This window comes from Tauraco erythrolophus, unplaced genomic scaffold (genome assembly GCF_009769465.1).
Source record: "Tauraco erythrolophus isolate bTauEry1 unplaced genomic scaffold, bTauEry1.pri scaffold_48_arrow_ctg1, whole genome shotgun sequence".
NCBI lineage: Eukaryota > Metazoa > Chordata > Aves > Musophagiformes > Musophagidae > Tauraco > Tauraco erythrolophus.
In genome coordinates, this window is record NW_028238617.1 from 515,809 (window position 1) to 529,072 (window position 13,264).

Genomic DNA, 13,264 nt, shown 5'->3' on the forward strand with positions numbered 1-13,264 from the left:
TTTTTAGAAAAAAAAGAAGTCCTCAGAAAGTCTTTCCACAATAGCAGGATGGCAATTCACGCTGCTGACAACCCAAGCCCTGCGCCGCACCCAAAAACCCACACAGAAATCAAGTAACTAACCACAAACAAAAATATCCCACCCTGAACCTTTATTCTCACAAGTGGAAAAGAGCCAGAGGCTTTATGAAACCAGTTTGTGGTTCCCTTACTGGTGCAGCCTTGGACTGGAAGTTGGTGTCCGGACAGCACCGTGAAGCAGAGGGAGAAAGAGGCACATCGTAGGAAAGAGGATGAAAGGTGGTAGATGGACAGATGGTTAAAAAAGGATAGGAGGAGGGAAGAAAAATGACACATTCCATTAAAAATGTAAAAGCAATAGGTTGTACCTTCTCCTATCTGCACACCTTATGTAAAAGTACAAAGTTTTCGGAGCAGTTTTGGAGCCCTTTCCCAGTGTATGTTGGTGACATGGACCACAGGAGACCTCTGCAGAATCCAGCACAGTGGAAAGAGCTAATGGCCAAATCTGGAGGCTGTTGAGGTCTTTTCATGGGTGGCATTCAATCTATCAAATTGTTCTGCTTCTTTCCCTGCTTTTCCCACTTTCCCAGATTCAACACAAATCTCCATCTGGGGTGGGAGGAACTTCCTGAAGCAACGTGGAAAACATAAAAAGCAGAAAAGCTTGTTTGATACGAAAATGATCATTGTCAGAGCAGCTCTCAGCTAGCCGCTCGGTGGAGAGGACCTTCTGGGAACTCACACCGAGATCCTAACCTTGTCCCTGATGCTGTCCCAGAACATTTTCCCCCTGGAAACACTGGTTTCCAGGTCAGTGTCCAAGCCCTTGTATGGATAATTTCAGGTAGAAGTTACCTAGTGGATGCCCATAGCCCACGGGCAAAGTCATTCTCCCACAAAACCATTCTTGCCCTCACGGCTCTGGGCCAACCATCCTGTTCACCTGCTGCACTGCCTCTTCCCTGGAACCCATCTGGGGTGGGAACCCAACCTTTTGTTAATCGTTCAACTAGTTCTGCACAAACCCCCCGGCCTTTGGGCGCCAGGCCCGGGAAGCCGCAGGGCGGAGGATGAACCCACCACGTCGGGGACTGTTCAGGAACCGTGAGTTTTGGCACAGGTGGCACCACTTCATGACCACAGAGCGGCTCTGGGCTGCGGGTAGGATCACACACGCTGAGCTTCACGTTTTTAGGGTTGTGCTGAGGCTCTGAGTTGAAGACACCTCCGAGCAGTTACAGCCACCTGCTTCCCGGGGCTGCCAGAGCCCGGCTCCACACCCAGACCTCAGCTCCGTGCTCTACCAAAGCAGAGGCAGAAGCAGCTTCATACTCAATGGTTGATTTTGAAACGACTGTTTGGTTTAATGGCTGGGAGGGATTTAATGTGATCTGACATCTCATCTGGCTTTCTCTCTGTGGTTGCTGCCACCGCAGCCTGAAAGTGATCCTTCTTTTTCCCCTGTGGACCACAAAGTTTCTCGCACTACTCCCCTTATCTGGCTGTACAACAAGGACCACGGCACTGACGTTGGTCTCAGATGAAAGATGCTGTTTTCAGAAGCCAAGCAGCTTCTTCTTTCTCCATCAATCCCGACATCAAGAGGGTGGTTAGAGGGATTTTTGCAATAACCTGCTTTCCTCTGCACACCACGTTCTCTCACCAGTGGCTCCCCAAGAAAGATGCTGAGATAACAGCCTCTTCTGAAGATGAAGTTGCCAGACACACTCCCGCTTCCCTCCCTGCAAAGATCAAGAGATAGCAGCCAAAAAAGTCCCGCAGCACCCTGAGCAGGCACTATACAAACTGTCACCCACAGCACTGATAGTGAGATAACACACACGTTGCGACAGCCCCGGCTCTGCAGTCCCTTACGGCCATGAGCATCTCAGACCCACGGGCTGCAGAAGGCACGACAGGAGGGGACAGGGGACGTTGCTTCTAGACCCACCAGCAGGACCAATTCCTGGCAGTACCTAACCTAGTTTGTTTTTTTAAAAATCCAGGAGAATTACCTAGAGAAAGACATCTGAATTGAGCTCATTCACTTCTTCATGGACTTCAGCTTGATTACTTCTGATTTCCATCAAAATGAGGAAGACAGTGAAATGGCCAGAGACTGGATGCTCTCAGTCAATGTCTCTGCACTGATGTCAAAGACACCTCCCCAGTTTACACCCTCTGGGAGTTTGGCTCATTAGGTGTGATTTCTTTTGGAAACATAACACTGGGTACCCGACGAAGGGTGAAGCTGAGGTCTCCTGCTCCGTGCTGTCACCTGAGGATGATGTTGCAACCCGACTGATTTTAGCTAATGTAATACTCATGCCTGGGTAAGTAGCAAAGAGCGTACAAGATCTGGTTAGGCCACGGGGTCTGCCTCACTTCCAAATCTGCTGGCTACATGGATATCCGTGTGTCTGGCTTTGTTTCACGGATTCAAGGGAAAAAGCATTAATTATTTTCCCATAAATGTTTATGCAAAATATGCCATGCCCTGGCCTTGAACTTCAGCACTCAAAGGAGGGAATAACGCTCTCCTTTCTTCCCCCCTTAAGGCATGATTAAAAGGAGGTCATCATCCAACTCAGCCCTGTCTCTGACCTCGTAGTGTGTTGGGACTGGCCATATCTTGTCTGTTAGGTCCCTCTGCAGAGGCAGAAGCCATGGTTTCTCCCTCTCCCTGGTTCTGGACATTCTGGGTCTCATTAGCATGTTGTTAGCAAAAGAAAAATTATATTTTCCCACAAATCACAGAAGAAAATAATTAAATCCGTATCTAGCTGCTATACAGAGACCAGATCATGCTGGGGTGGAAGGCTTCATGGTCTTCATGGTTGTCAGGGTTTTATACGGCCACCAGAAACGTGTACTGATCCTGATGCGATCCATAGCCCAGCTCCACCAGTGCCAGTCTCACTGTTTGCCTCCCCTAAGACCCTGGACAAATATGCAGGGCTGAACTTGCAAGTCCTCGAGACAGGATAGAAAAGTAAAATGAAGCCTTCTGCTAACGCCAGGCCCAGTTCCTGGCCCACGCTCAAGCTCAATTCATTGAAGTTAGTGAAGGAAATCAGGGCTGCATTAATCTTCTGCTTCAATTAAAACAAGAACAATAAACACCACAAGAGCCAGCAGAAGTTTTGCATGAATAGGGATTTAGGATTTGGCCCGAAATGCCGGAAAAGGTGTTGATTTTTTTCCATTTTGATCCTCTGGGTGAATATCCTTTTGACGTAATACGACAATGGGAGAATATAACTTTTCCTGATGGTCACCTCGCTTTGGGGAATACAGACATCATCTTCTGCTCAGTTTGTTCTCCAGCCAGGAGTGGGAGAGGGGTAAGACTTTCCTATTCCATTTGTGAAATGCAATTAAAAACATGCATCGGTTTGGATTGCAGCAAGAGCTGTGCTGCTGCGTCCCACCACGAAACAGCCTGGAGCTAAAAGGTGTCTTAATTCACTCCCTGGGTGCTCTGCAGCTCATGGTGGGCTGGCATCTCTGTACGCCCCGTCCTGCAGTGTGCAGCAGGAGCCTAATGGTGAACAAACTCAGCCTAGAGAAAGGTGAGGGACCCATGTTTGGTCCTTTCCCTGCCCACAGGACCCACACCCGCAGACCCTCCTGTCTGGGTAATGCCTACAAGGGTCAGGACATTCAGGGTGGAAAGGTCCCTGGAGCCAAACTAACGCTGTAGGTGCTCTGATTCCCAGGTGAAAGCTAGCTGAGATGTTCCTGCCCCTGCTGATCCCGACACAAATACCCATACCCTCTCTCCATCTGTTCTGCTTCCCCAAATGTCCTGGCAGCCCATTTCCCTTTGCTCTGCTGGGGACCATGGATGGGGCCAAATGCATCCATTTACCCAGGCAGCAAGCAGAAAACCTCAACTGAGAAACAAGAAGATTAGTCACAATAGTAAAATTAAAATTGTTATCCTCTGATTTCTTTTAAAGGCTTCCCTTAGAGAACTCTTGGAGGTAGCATATTCAGTTTTATGCCTCCTTTCTCGGAAAGAAAATATCTATTTCGATAAACAGCAGAACCAATAATAGCTGGGTTTGTATGGAGTTTTCTCCCAAGACAGTCCTCCTGTGGATTCTCCAATGTCTAATAAAAAGGGCATTTGCTGCCACATGGAGCATGGGTGCGGGTTGTCCATTCAGTTGTTGGAGAGGAGGGGGAGTTGTCTGCAGATCCTCTCTGTTCACAGAAAAGAGCAAAAAATGGAGCTTTCAGCAAGGTCTGGGCAGCACACACACGTCCTGCAACGGATTGGATCCGAGCAGGAAAATTCACTCCTGTTTATGCAATAAGTCTTTTATTCTTTGTGGCTCGGAGGTATTTTAGATGGAATGGAGATACCTTAAAGATGTTTATACTTTCCTGAAAGCCAGGGAAGCAAAGATATCTGAGCCATCTAAGTCACTCTTGTGCAAGCACAGTTCCCTTGCTTGCAAAATGTTCCTCAAAAACGTGTTACGGGGCCATTTTCTGCCAGCGGGAGGAAGCACGGTGCATCAACCCTCCGCAGATGCCAACACACTCTTAATGAGCATTTGCATTGGATGCCAGGGGAGGGCTGGCAACGCTGCTACGCTCCAAGGGCTGCGGATTAAAACGTAAAATAACGCACTTCGCATCTCAGACCGCTTTGCTACAGGGCTGCAACGCTCTTTGCTGCTCCCAAAGCTGCAGCACGCTTGGTGTAAGGTGTAAAGCCATCTCACTGTCAACACTAGAGGCTCCAGGAACCCCTCCTAGACACAAGCAGAGCTTCAGCAACCCAGTACCAAGCTCTTCAGCTTGCTTGGTCTCCCATTTCTCCTGTTTTCCAGGGATATGGCAGGAGGTGCGGCCACGGCAAGACAGGAAACCTTGGCTCTCCCACTGATCACTGCCTGGCGTTAGTGTCCGGCTTCACGCCGCGACCCCCTCTCTGTGAAACCAGAAGGATTACAGTCACCACAGGGCTAGAGGTCCCTGGGTGAATGCTGGGATGTGCTACTTTTCTTGCTGGAAAGCAAGAGTTTGCTCAGCCCCGCAGCAAAGACCACGACAGCAGAGCTCCCTTTCAGCAGGACCGCCCACGACGCGACACCCATCCTTTCATCACGGTGCGCAGCACAAACCCACCGTCTGTAGCACAAACATCTCGAAACGTGGCATAAACAAGAGCTGCCAGACAGAAGTGAGGACCACCAGGCTATATTAGACTTTTAAGTTGCTCAGAGCTAATCCTGCTTGCTTCTCCTTCCTTTTAATTAGTCTTCATTAAACACTGATACGTCACAACTCGCTCGCCATGAATAACTATTAATCAAGTAGGGTATCAGCTCCAGTTAATTGCCCATATTAATTCCGTCGTTCTCTGCACTAATAACAGCCCGCATTCCTGATCAGTCCCTGACACAACTAGTTCTTGAGCAACGCTAAGCTTGCAGATCTGCACCAGGTAGGCAGGAGCAAGAGCCTACCGACTGGAGGTGACCATGTTTCGCGGCTCATCAGCACCCCAAATATATTTAGCCTCACAACCTATTTTGTGAGATTGTCTTCGTTGTTGGAAAACCGGAGGGTAGAGTGATGCCACAATGGGCCAAAGTCCCAAAGGAAGGCCAAGAGAAGGATTTTCAAAGGAAAAAGTTGAACACAAGTCTTCTAGGCTCCAGACTCACCCATGGGCTGGACTTGTTCTCCTCACAGCCTCTCCCTTGTTAAGAGCAATGTCCCTACAAGTGTCTTTTTTAAAGAGGGGAAGGGGAAGGGGAAGGGGAAGGGGCAGGGGAAGGGGAAGGGGGAGAGGAGCAGAATACTTTAATTGGAAGGGACCTACAACAATCATCCAGTCCAACTGACAAGTATTGTTACCCACCTTTTTTGGAGGAAAAAACAGGCTTTCACATGTCCTTATGGGTCTCTTCCAACTTGAGATACTCTATGATTCTACGACATAATTCGAGCAGTATGGAATATTTTCCATCGACCTTTCACATCAGTCCGGTGGTACTTGCACGGTTCCTGTGGAAGAGAAAAATATTTGGTTTAGCACACAGCAGCAGCCTTTCTCAGAGCCAGAACTCTCAGTTCTCTGCGTCCCTCTAAAATAAAATGATCCCTTCAACTCCAGCTCTACTCTGTGGGAGGGGTCCTCCCAACTCACTGTGCTTCAGGATAACTACAGAGTCTGCTCACAAGGGGAAAAAAAGAAACAAGTGCTGTCTTTCCAGAAAACCCACCAAGCCTGATGACATAGGGAGCAAAAGTCTTTACAGACATCACCCAGGAATGGACACATGTGCCCTGAGCAATAGAAGAAAAAGGAAAATTGACGTGTTGGGCAGTTAGTGGATGTTAGGTGGATGGTTTGATGTGAAGAACCATGCTCCAGAGAAGAAAATATAATTTCTCCTTTGGGAATTAACACCAAGAAGTAAAAAGACATTTCTGAAGAGCTGAGTTGGCCACAAATCCCTGTAATTAGAGCACAGCTGTTACTCCAGCTGTGCGTGTCATTTTTTCACACTAGAATTTCTTTCTTGACAGTCATTTCTTGGGGCTGGTTCCCATTTTTTCTGGGTAGGAAATCTGTGCCCAGGCTGTAAAATTCTGGAACTCTGAGGAATCGAGTTGTAGTAAATCACCTGGAGCTCTGTGCCTCTGAGGGACTCTTTTGCATCCAGTTTTGCCTGGTTATTTAATCACAGCCCACATCCTGTTTTTCAACACAACCCCACCTCAGCTCCATCTCTAGCTCCACAGAAGCCCCCTTGCTCTTCTCTCCGTGCTGCAGGTGGTAGAGCTTGGAGAAGAGGGGAGCAACAAGCGCCTCTGGAGACAGGATCCCCAGTAAGAAGGCACAGGAGAAAGGGGACAGTGTTTCATGGCATTGCTCGAGGCTGGTTTACCACCTCCCGAGGGTGGGAACGCTGCATTCCCCAGCTTTAATAGAGGGGGCAGGCTCTGATGTTCCCTCAGCTGGAACACAAAGGAAAAAAAGCATCAGGTTTCCTAGAACCACAATCCCACCTCCTTCAGCGAGTGATCCTTTGGCCCCCCGCATCCGTATATATATACGTCGTCCCCCTGTCATTCCCTATGGACACAGCAGCCGCAGTAGCAATTGCCTGAAGACACCACAGGCAGGGCTGGTCCTTGCAGCCTCCAGCAGCCGCCCGGCTCCATGATGTGGGAACTGCGATCCGTAGCCTTCACCCGGGCTGTCTTGGCAGAATTTCTGGCGACTTTGGTCTTCATCCTCTTTGGCCTGGGCTCTGCTCTGAACTGGCCCTCAGCTTCCTCCCCGAGCATCCTTCAAATCGCGCTGGCTTTTGGCTTGGCCATCAGCACGCTCGTCCAAGCCCTGGGGCACATCAGTGGAGCCCACATCAACCCAGCAGTGACGGTGGCTTGCCTCATCGGCTCCCAAGTCTCATTCCTCCGCGCGGTCTTCTACGTGGTGGCCCAGCTCCTGGGGGCTGTCGCGGGGGCTGCCATCTTACATGAGATCACCCCTGCAGACTCCCGGGAAGGCTTGGCCATCAACAAGGTAAGACTTCAGCCCGTGGATGGAATTGGGAGGAGGAAAGATTTGGCAGGGTTTGGGAAGGTGAGGGGTGTGAAGAAGGGTTTTGCGGTCAGCAAGGACCTGCTTTTGTTTAGTGTTGTGCAGGGAGCCGCCGTCAGCTGCAGCCCAGCACCATGAGCTTGCTGCACCAAGAGTCCTTCCAGGAGCAGGGACGAAGGCAGGAGTCCAGGCTGCCTTCTCTGCTTTTTAGGACTGAAAACAGAGGTATGATCCAGCTGACCACAAAGACACCTCCCTTAGATGACAAAGCCACCCTCTCAGTTTTATCTGTTGTGGAGGAGCTGGATTCGGAGGAGACCCAGGTGTTTAGGGAAGGACGCAACCAAAAGCATCATCCAGCTCTGCGTTCCTCTTGCCCCAAGCTTGTCCCACTTTCCAGTCTTGGTGTGGGTATGGGCAGCCTTTTCTCCCCTGTGTTACGCCGTGCCACTATTTACAGGCTGCTGTGCCAGATTCCCAGAAATGGGTACGTTATGCTGGGGTAGGGGTTGTTTTTTTTGAGGTCTAAATCCCAGCTCTTCATGAGATAGCACTGCTCGTTAAGTTGCTTCCCACTTAGGGATCCAGCTGGTTCATCCCAACGCCCAACACACATGGGTGCCTGGGCAGTGCCACCACGCAGTTCCAGAAGCATCGCAAGGGTCTCAGTCTGGTTTCAAACATGTAAGGAAAAAAGAAAACTGAGGAACCTTAGGAATCTGTGAGGGGACTCCCCACTGGTATCCCAACCTCCAACATCCTCTTCCTCACCCACCCGCATAATAAAAAGAGGGAAAAGAAATTAAAAAGTCACAGGGTTCACTATCCCCTCTCTTTTCTCTGTACCCCACCGCTCCTCTTCAGACAGATACAGGCTGTATCTCCTGTGGAGATGCCCATGCCAGGACCAGCATCACCCAAAACCATGCCAAGCAGTGAGGCAGGAGGCGTGTTTCAGGAAGTGGCACATGGAAATCCCCTTTCTTGCAGCAGGGAGGCACTGCCAGGACCCGGCTTCACTGCCAAAGAGATTAAGAGAGTTGAAAAAGGGATTATGGATTAATCTGAACAAGTCTACTTAAACTGATAATAGCTGAGGTTTAATAAACCCAACAAAGCAAGTGGGAATTTTAAGACAGCCTTTCAAAACACCCAGCTCGGTTGTTTTACAGATTAAACCAGGCAAAAGAGGGAATAGAGATTCTGATATTTTTTCCCCCGTGGGCTGTTCATCTTGTAGCTGCCTGCACAAATTACCCTTAAAAAAAAAAGGAGGAATATCAGAGAGATGAGAATGAGCAAGATCCAACTCTGGATCTTGGCCAGGAGGTCAATTGTTGCCTTCATGGTGTCACCCAGCGAAGTGATCTTGGCATCAACATTTGGTAAGATGCACAGTGTCCTGGCACAGGGAAATAAAGGGCCAGGACGGGATGGGAGATCGCAGGCAAGCGGGACTGCCAGGTGCAGATCTGGCTGGCAGCACCACCAGATCCATCTGGATCTGGATGAAAATCCACCAAGAAGTAATAAAGTGTCAGGAAGCAGAGTTGGAGGAGAGGGGGTGCAATCGGGCACAGCCTCAGATCAAATCTGACAAACTCTTTCAGCTGAAGAAGCGTGGGAGGGGAAATTTTTTTTAATGCCAAAATATTTTTTTGACATTTTCAAAATGCAATTTGTAAACTTTATCAAACTGCATTTTGCATTTTAATTTTGAGGATAAGAAAAAAAGAAAAATCCCTAGGGGAAAAAGAAGAGTGAGGAAAAAAAAAGCAAAGAAATGCAACTAAAACATTTCCTGCCATGTCCATCAAATATTGCCCATTGACCCACTTTTCCTTTTACCTGGGAAATTTTTCCTTCTCTCCATACTGGTGCCAAGAATCTCACCTATTTCCTATGTCCCTTTGGGTTCCCCTTGATTTGAATTTCTCCCTCCACATTTCCAACCCAGTCTCCAAACTTCCCCGTCCCTGAGACATATTTTTTCTCCCCTTCCAGCTGCACAACGAGACGACGACGGGGCAGGCAGTGACCGTCGAGCTCTTCCTCACCTTCCAGCTGGTCCTGTGCATTTTCGCTTCTACCGACGAACGCCGGGAGGACAACCTGGGCTCTCCTGCTTTGTCCATCGGCCTTTCTGTTGCCGTGGGGCATCTCCTCGGGGTGGGTAGAATGGGCTAAAACACAATGCTTTTTAGGTTGTCGTTGCCTTTGTGCCCAAAGCCTGCTTGGCTGCATGCTCCAGGGTGGATGGGGGACTCATGTGGTGCCCATGGCTTTCCAGTGGGTAGAAGAGAAAAATCCCACCAAAGCTGTAACAGAGCCATAGCCTGAGCTTGGCTTTTATTGGGCATGAAAAAACTTAACCCGCTGGGCTCTGCTACACCCTCCCATAGGGAGCTCCCAGGGATCAGTGGGATCTTCTCTTCTGGGGGGAATGTGTCAGCAACTGAGGCACTCAAGGCCATGAAAAGACTGGGAAGTATTTGGAATGGACACCCAGGGAAATCCCTCCTGGATGACAGACCAAAGTAGCCCCCAACACTCCCAGCTTCTCAGCACATTCGTTAAACCAGTGATGTTTACACCACATCTCCCATCCTTGACGATCTGCCAACCCATGTGTCCATGGGACTATTCCATCCTCAGCGGCAGGGAGGAGCAATTTGCTCCGGGAACAGGCACAGCAGTCCTGGCCACGCTGCGGGGCACGTCACCCAGCCTGCAGCTGAGTTGCACCATGCACAGGACACGTGTGCTCGCGCAGAAAATTAGCAAATGCAGACAACTCACCCGTGTTGACTCAGGCGCTGAAAGCTGCCCTTTTCCTGGGACAGGCACGCTGGAGGGTGAAACATCAGCTCCGTGGAGGAACCATGCTGGTAGCACATCAGTATTTTCAAAAACCTGCTAAAAGGGCCAATGCTAACACCGCGTGCTGTTTCTCGGCAGATCCGTTACACCGGTTGCTCCATGAATCCAGCCAGATCTTTCGCCCCTGCTGTGATAGTCGGAGACTTCAGTGACCACTGGGTAAGACGTCAGGTCTATGTGTTGTTTTGGTGGGATGAGCCCCTCCAAATCACCGGCATTCCTAGAAACCCACAGAGCCAGCCAGATTCCTGGCATTTCCAAGCTGGAGGAGAAATGTAGAGATTACCAAAAAGAGGTGGGGCTGCTGGATACTTAATTGGCTTATCCAGGCAGGGTGCATTGCAATAGCAAGAGGGTGTGTGGCTTGTTGACGGTGACTTGGCAAAAGACGCAAAACCAATGGAAAGGGGAGCTCTTCTTGCCAATCCTGGGGAACCTTTCATGGTTCCAATTGGATCTGGGCACACATTTTCCACCAGCTACTTTGGGAACACTCCCAGGCATTCCTACCTGCAAAGAGTACGTTCGGAGACAGAAGTGTGATGGTTCACGTTGGTGAGCTCAGAGGTGTCCAGCCCAAGCTGGTAGCCCCCTCTTCTGTATAGCAATGTGTAAATGAGTGGGAAGACAGTTCTCCAGAGGAACCCAAATCATTAAGCTTGCTCATGATGGGGCTATCATTAATGAAGATCATGCAGCTCTCAGCAGAGGAGGAAAGACAGAAGAGGATGGTTAGGTATACTCAGGCACAACAGTGATGGATGGAATTTCAGGTCAACAGTGATGGCCAAAGCAGAGCTGGCTTCTGCATCTTGCTCCTGATGCACAGAGGATAGGAAGGAACATAAGCCCCTGCAATGCTCTTCAGAGACCCTGGTTCCTCTCTGCCTTCCAGGCTGGTTTTTGCTCACCTAATTCTTCTCTTTCCCTTTCCCCCAGGTCTTCTGGGTGGGTCCCCTGGTTGGGGCAGCAGCAGCCTCCATCATCTACAATTACATTCTGTTCCCGCAAGCCAAAACCTTCTCTGAGAGACTCGCCATCTTCAAAGGCTTCGAGCCAGAGGAGGACTGGGCAGAGCGTGAGGTCCGTCGGCGGCAGTCAGTGGAGCTTCACTCTCCACAGACCCTGCCGAGGGGCATGTCTGAGAAGGTGTAGCCAAACCTCCCTCCGGGCCGAGCGAGGAGCTGGGGAAAACTCTGGCATCTTTTAGAGATGGTGCTTGTTCAGATGAGCGTTCCACCTCTCCTCTCTCTCCCTTCATTTTCACTGGTGGACTAAAGTTGACTCATCTCCTGGAGAGATGCACTGTGAAGGCACAACCCACCTTCTGTAGCCCAGCTCTGCCCATGGCTGGCAGTTTTCCGATGCTGGGGGAAAATGCCATTAACTCAAAACCACCCATGTAGCAATAGGAATGAGGACACTGGGATCCTACCCTGGGCCGACTCCTTCCACATCCCCCTTGCAGAAGGTAGTGCTCAGTGGAGTTTGTTGCCCTTCATGAAGAGCTCCGAGGTGCTGTGGAGAGTTGTTATTACAACCATTTGCTGGGTGTGGAGGTTGCCACCCGATGCCTCATTGCTGTTGAACTCAACTCACCCGTCTCCCGTTTCATCTCACTGACCAGCTCTTTGCACACACACACACTGGAGCACTTGCTCCATGCCACGAGTATCTCACAAACTGGATGCTCTGCTGCTGCCATTTACAACCACCCATGGGATGCAGATGTCCTTCACTTACATTGAGGCTTTCCTGAGAAGATGGGACTGGAAGCACGTCCTTGGGTCCCTGCTGACCCCACTGGGGAGTTCTTGCAACTGCTGTCTCCTGCAACAATGAGATTTCAGCCCACATTCATCCACGGCTTGTTTGTTCTTGGACCACTGTTGTCCTTTACCTTCGATGCTTCATCTCTTTCCCTGGTTTTTGCTTGCTTTCTTTTGTTCCTGTTCTGCTGGGATTCTCAGATGAGTAACACAAAGTGTTTAAGGTGTGATCTTCTCCATCGTTTGCTTCCTACAGCCCAGACCTTTTTCATGGCCGCATCACATCAAAGCCTCATAACTGTTACACCCTTTTCTTCTACTACATCAGGACCTGGTTATGGTCCCCAGCATAGTCAAAGAATTTGGGCTAGTCTTTCAGATGCAACTTTGCTCTTTCAACCATCAATTTAGTCCTGCTTCTGTTGCTTAGCCTAAAAGTCACACATTTCCAGCATGACATCCTAATGCTTCTTTCTGTTGGTGATGTCTTCCCAGTGTCACACCATCACAAAACATCACCACCACGTTCAGGCTTTTTCTGCTAAGGCTGTTAAGTAAAATATTCAATAAGATTGGACCAAATTCTAAATCATAAGGAATGTTACTGATCATTTACCTCCCTCTGACTGGTTTGACATGAACCACCACCAAATGATGCTCTTCTCTTCCTATTTATCCACTGTGCTCTACTTGTACCAGTCTCCTTCTTTTGAATTCATAATTTCCTCTATTCCTTGCTGTGCTCTTCCTCAAACATGTGCTAATGGCTATGGCTGGAGAGAAAAGGAGCAAACAAAGCTTTGATCTGACCCTGACCAGATGTTATTGTGGTCTTCATTTCACCATACCACGTGAGGCTGAGAGCACGGGAGCTCCTACATCACCTCCTCTAGCTGTCAGTTGCTGTCCCTAGTGCCATGCTCCAAAGCAAGGGGAGAAATGCTATCACAGAAACCAAGCTTTAGTTGTTGTAGCCAAGGATCCGTTTTACTCTACTAGAAAATTCATGCAAATACCCC

General features: G+C 49.4%; 1 protein-coding gene across 1 annotated transcript; it reads left to right on the top strand.

Moving 5' to 3' along the window:
* Positions 1-7,212: 7,212 nt before the first annotated feature.
* On the top strand, positions 7,213-11,631 carry AQP2 (aquaporin 2). The gene is made up of 4 exons (XM_009989016.2): positions 7,213-7,578; positions 9,601-9,765; positions 10,555-10,635; positions 11,416-11,631. The coding sequence occupies exons 1-4, from the start codon at positions 7,213-7,215 to the stop codon at positions 11,629-11,631; spliced, it is 828 nt and encodes a 275-aa protein (XP_009987318.1).
* Positions 11,632-13,264: the final 1,633 nt, after the last annotated feature.

Excerpts from the sequence above, each read along its gene's own strand:
- AQP2 (XM_009989016.2), top strand. The coding sequence starts at position 7,213 with ATGATGTGGGAACTGCGATCCGTAGCCTTCACCCGGGCTGTCTTGGCA. Across the intron at positions 7,579-9,600 it reads AAGGCTTGGCCATCAACAAG|CTGCACAACGAGACGACGAC; the intron begins GTAAGACTTCAG and ends CTCCCCTTCCAG. Across the intron at positions 10,636-11,415 it reads GAGACTTCAGTGACCACTGG|GTCTTCTGGGTGGGTCCCCT; the intron begins GTAAGACGTCAG and ends CCTTTCCCCCAG.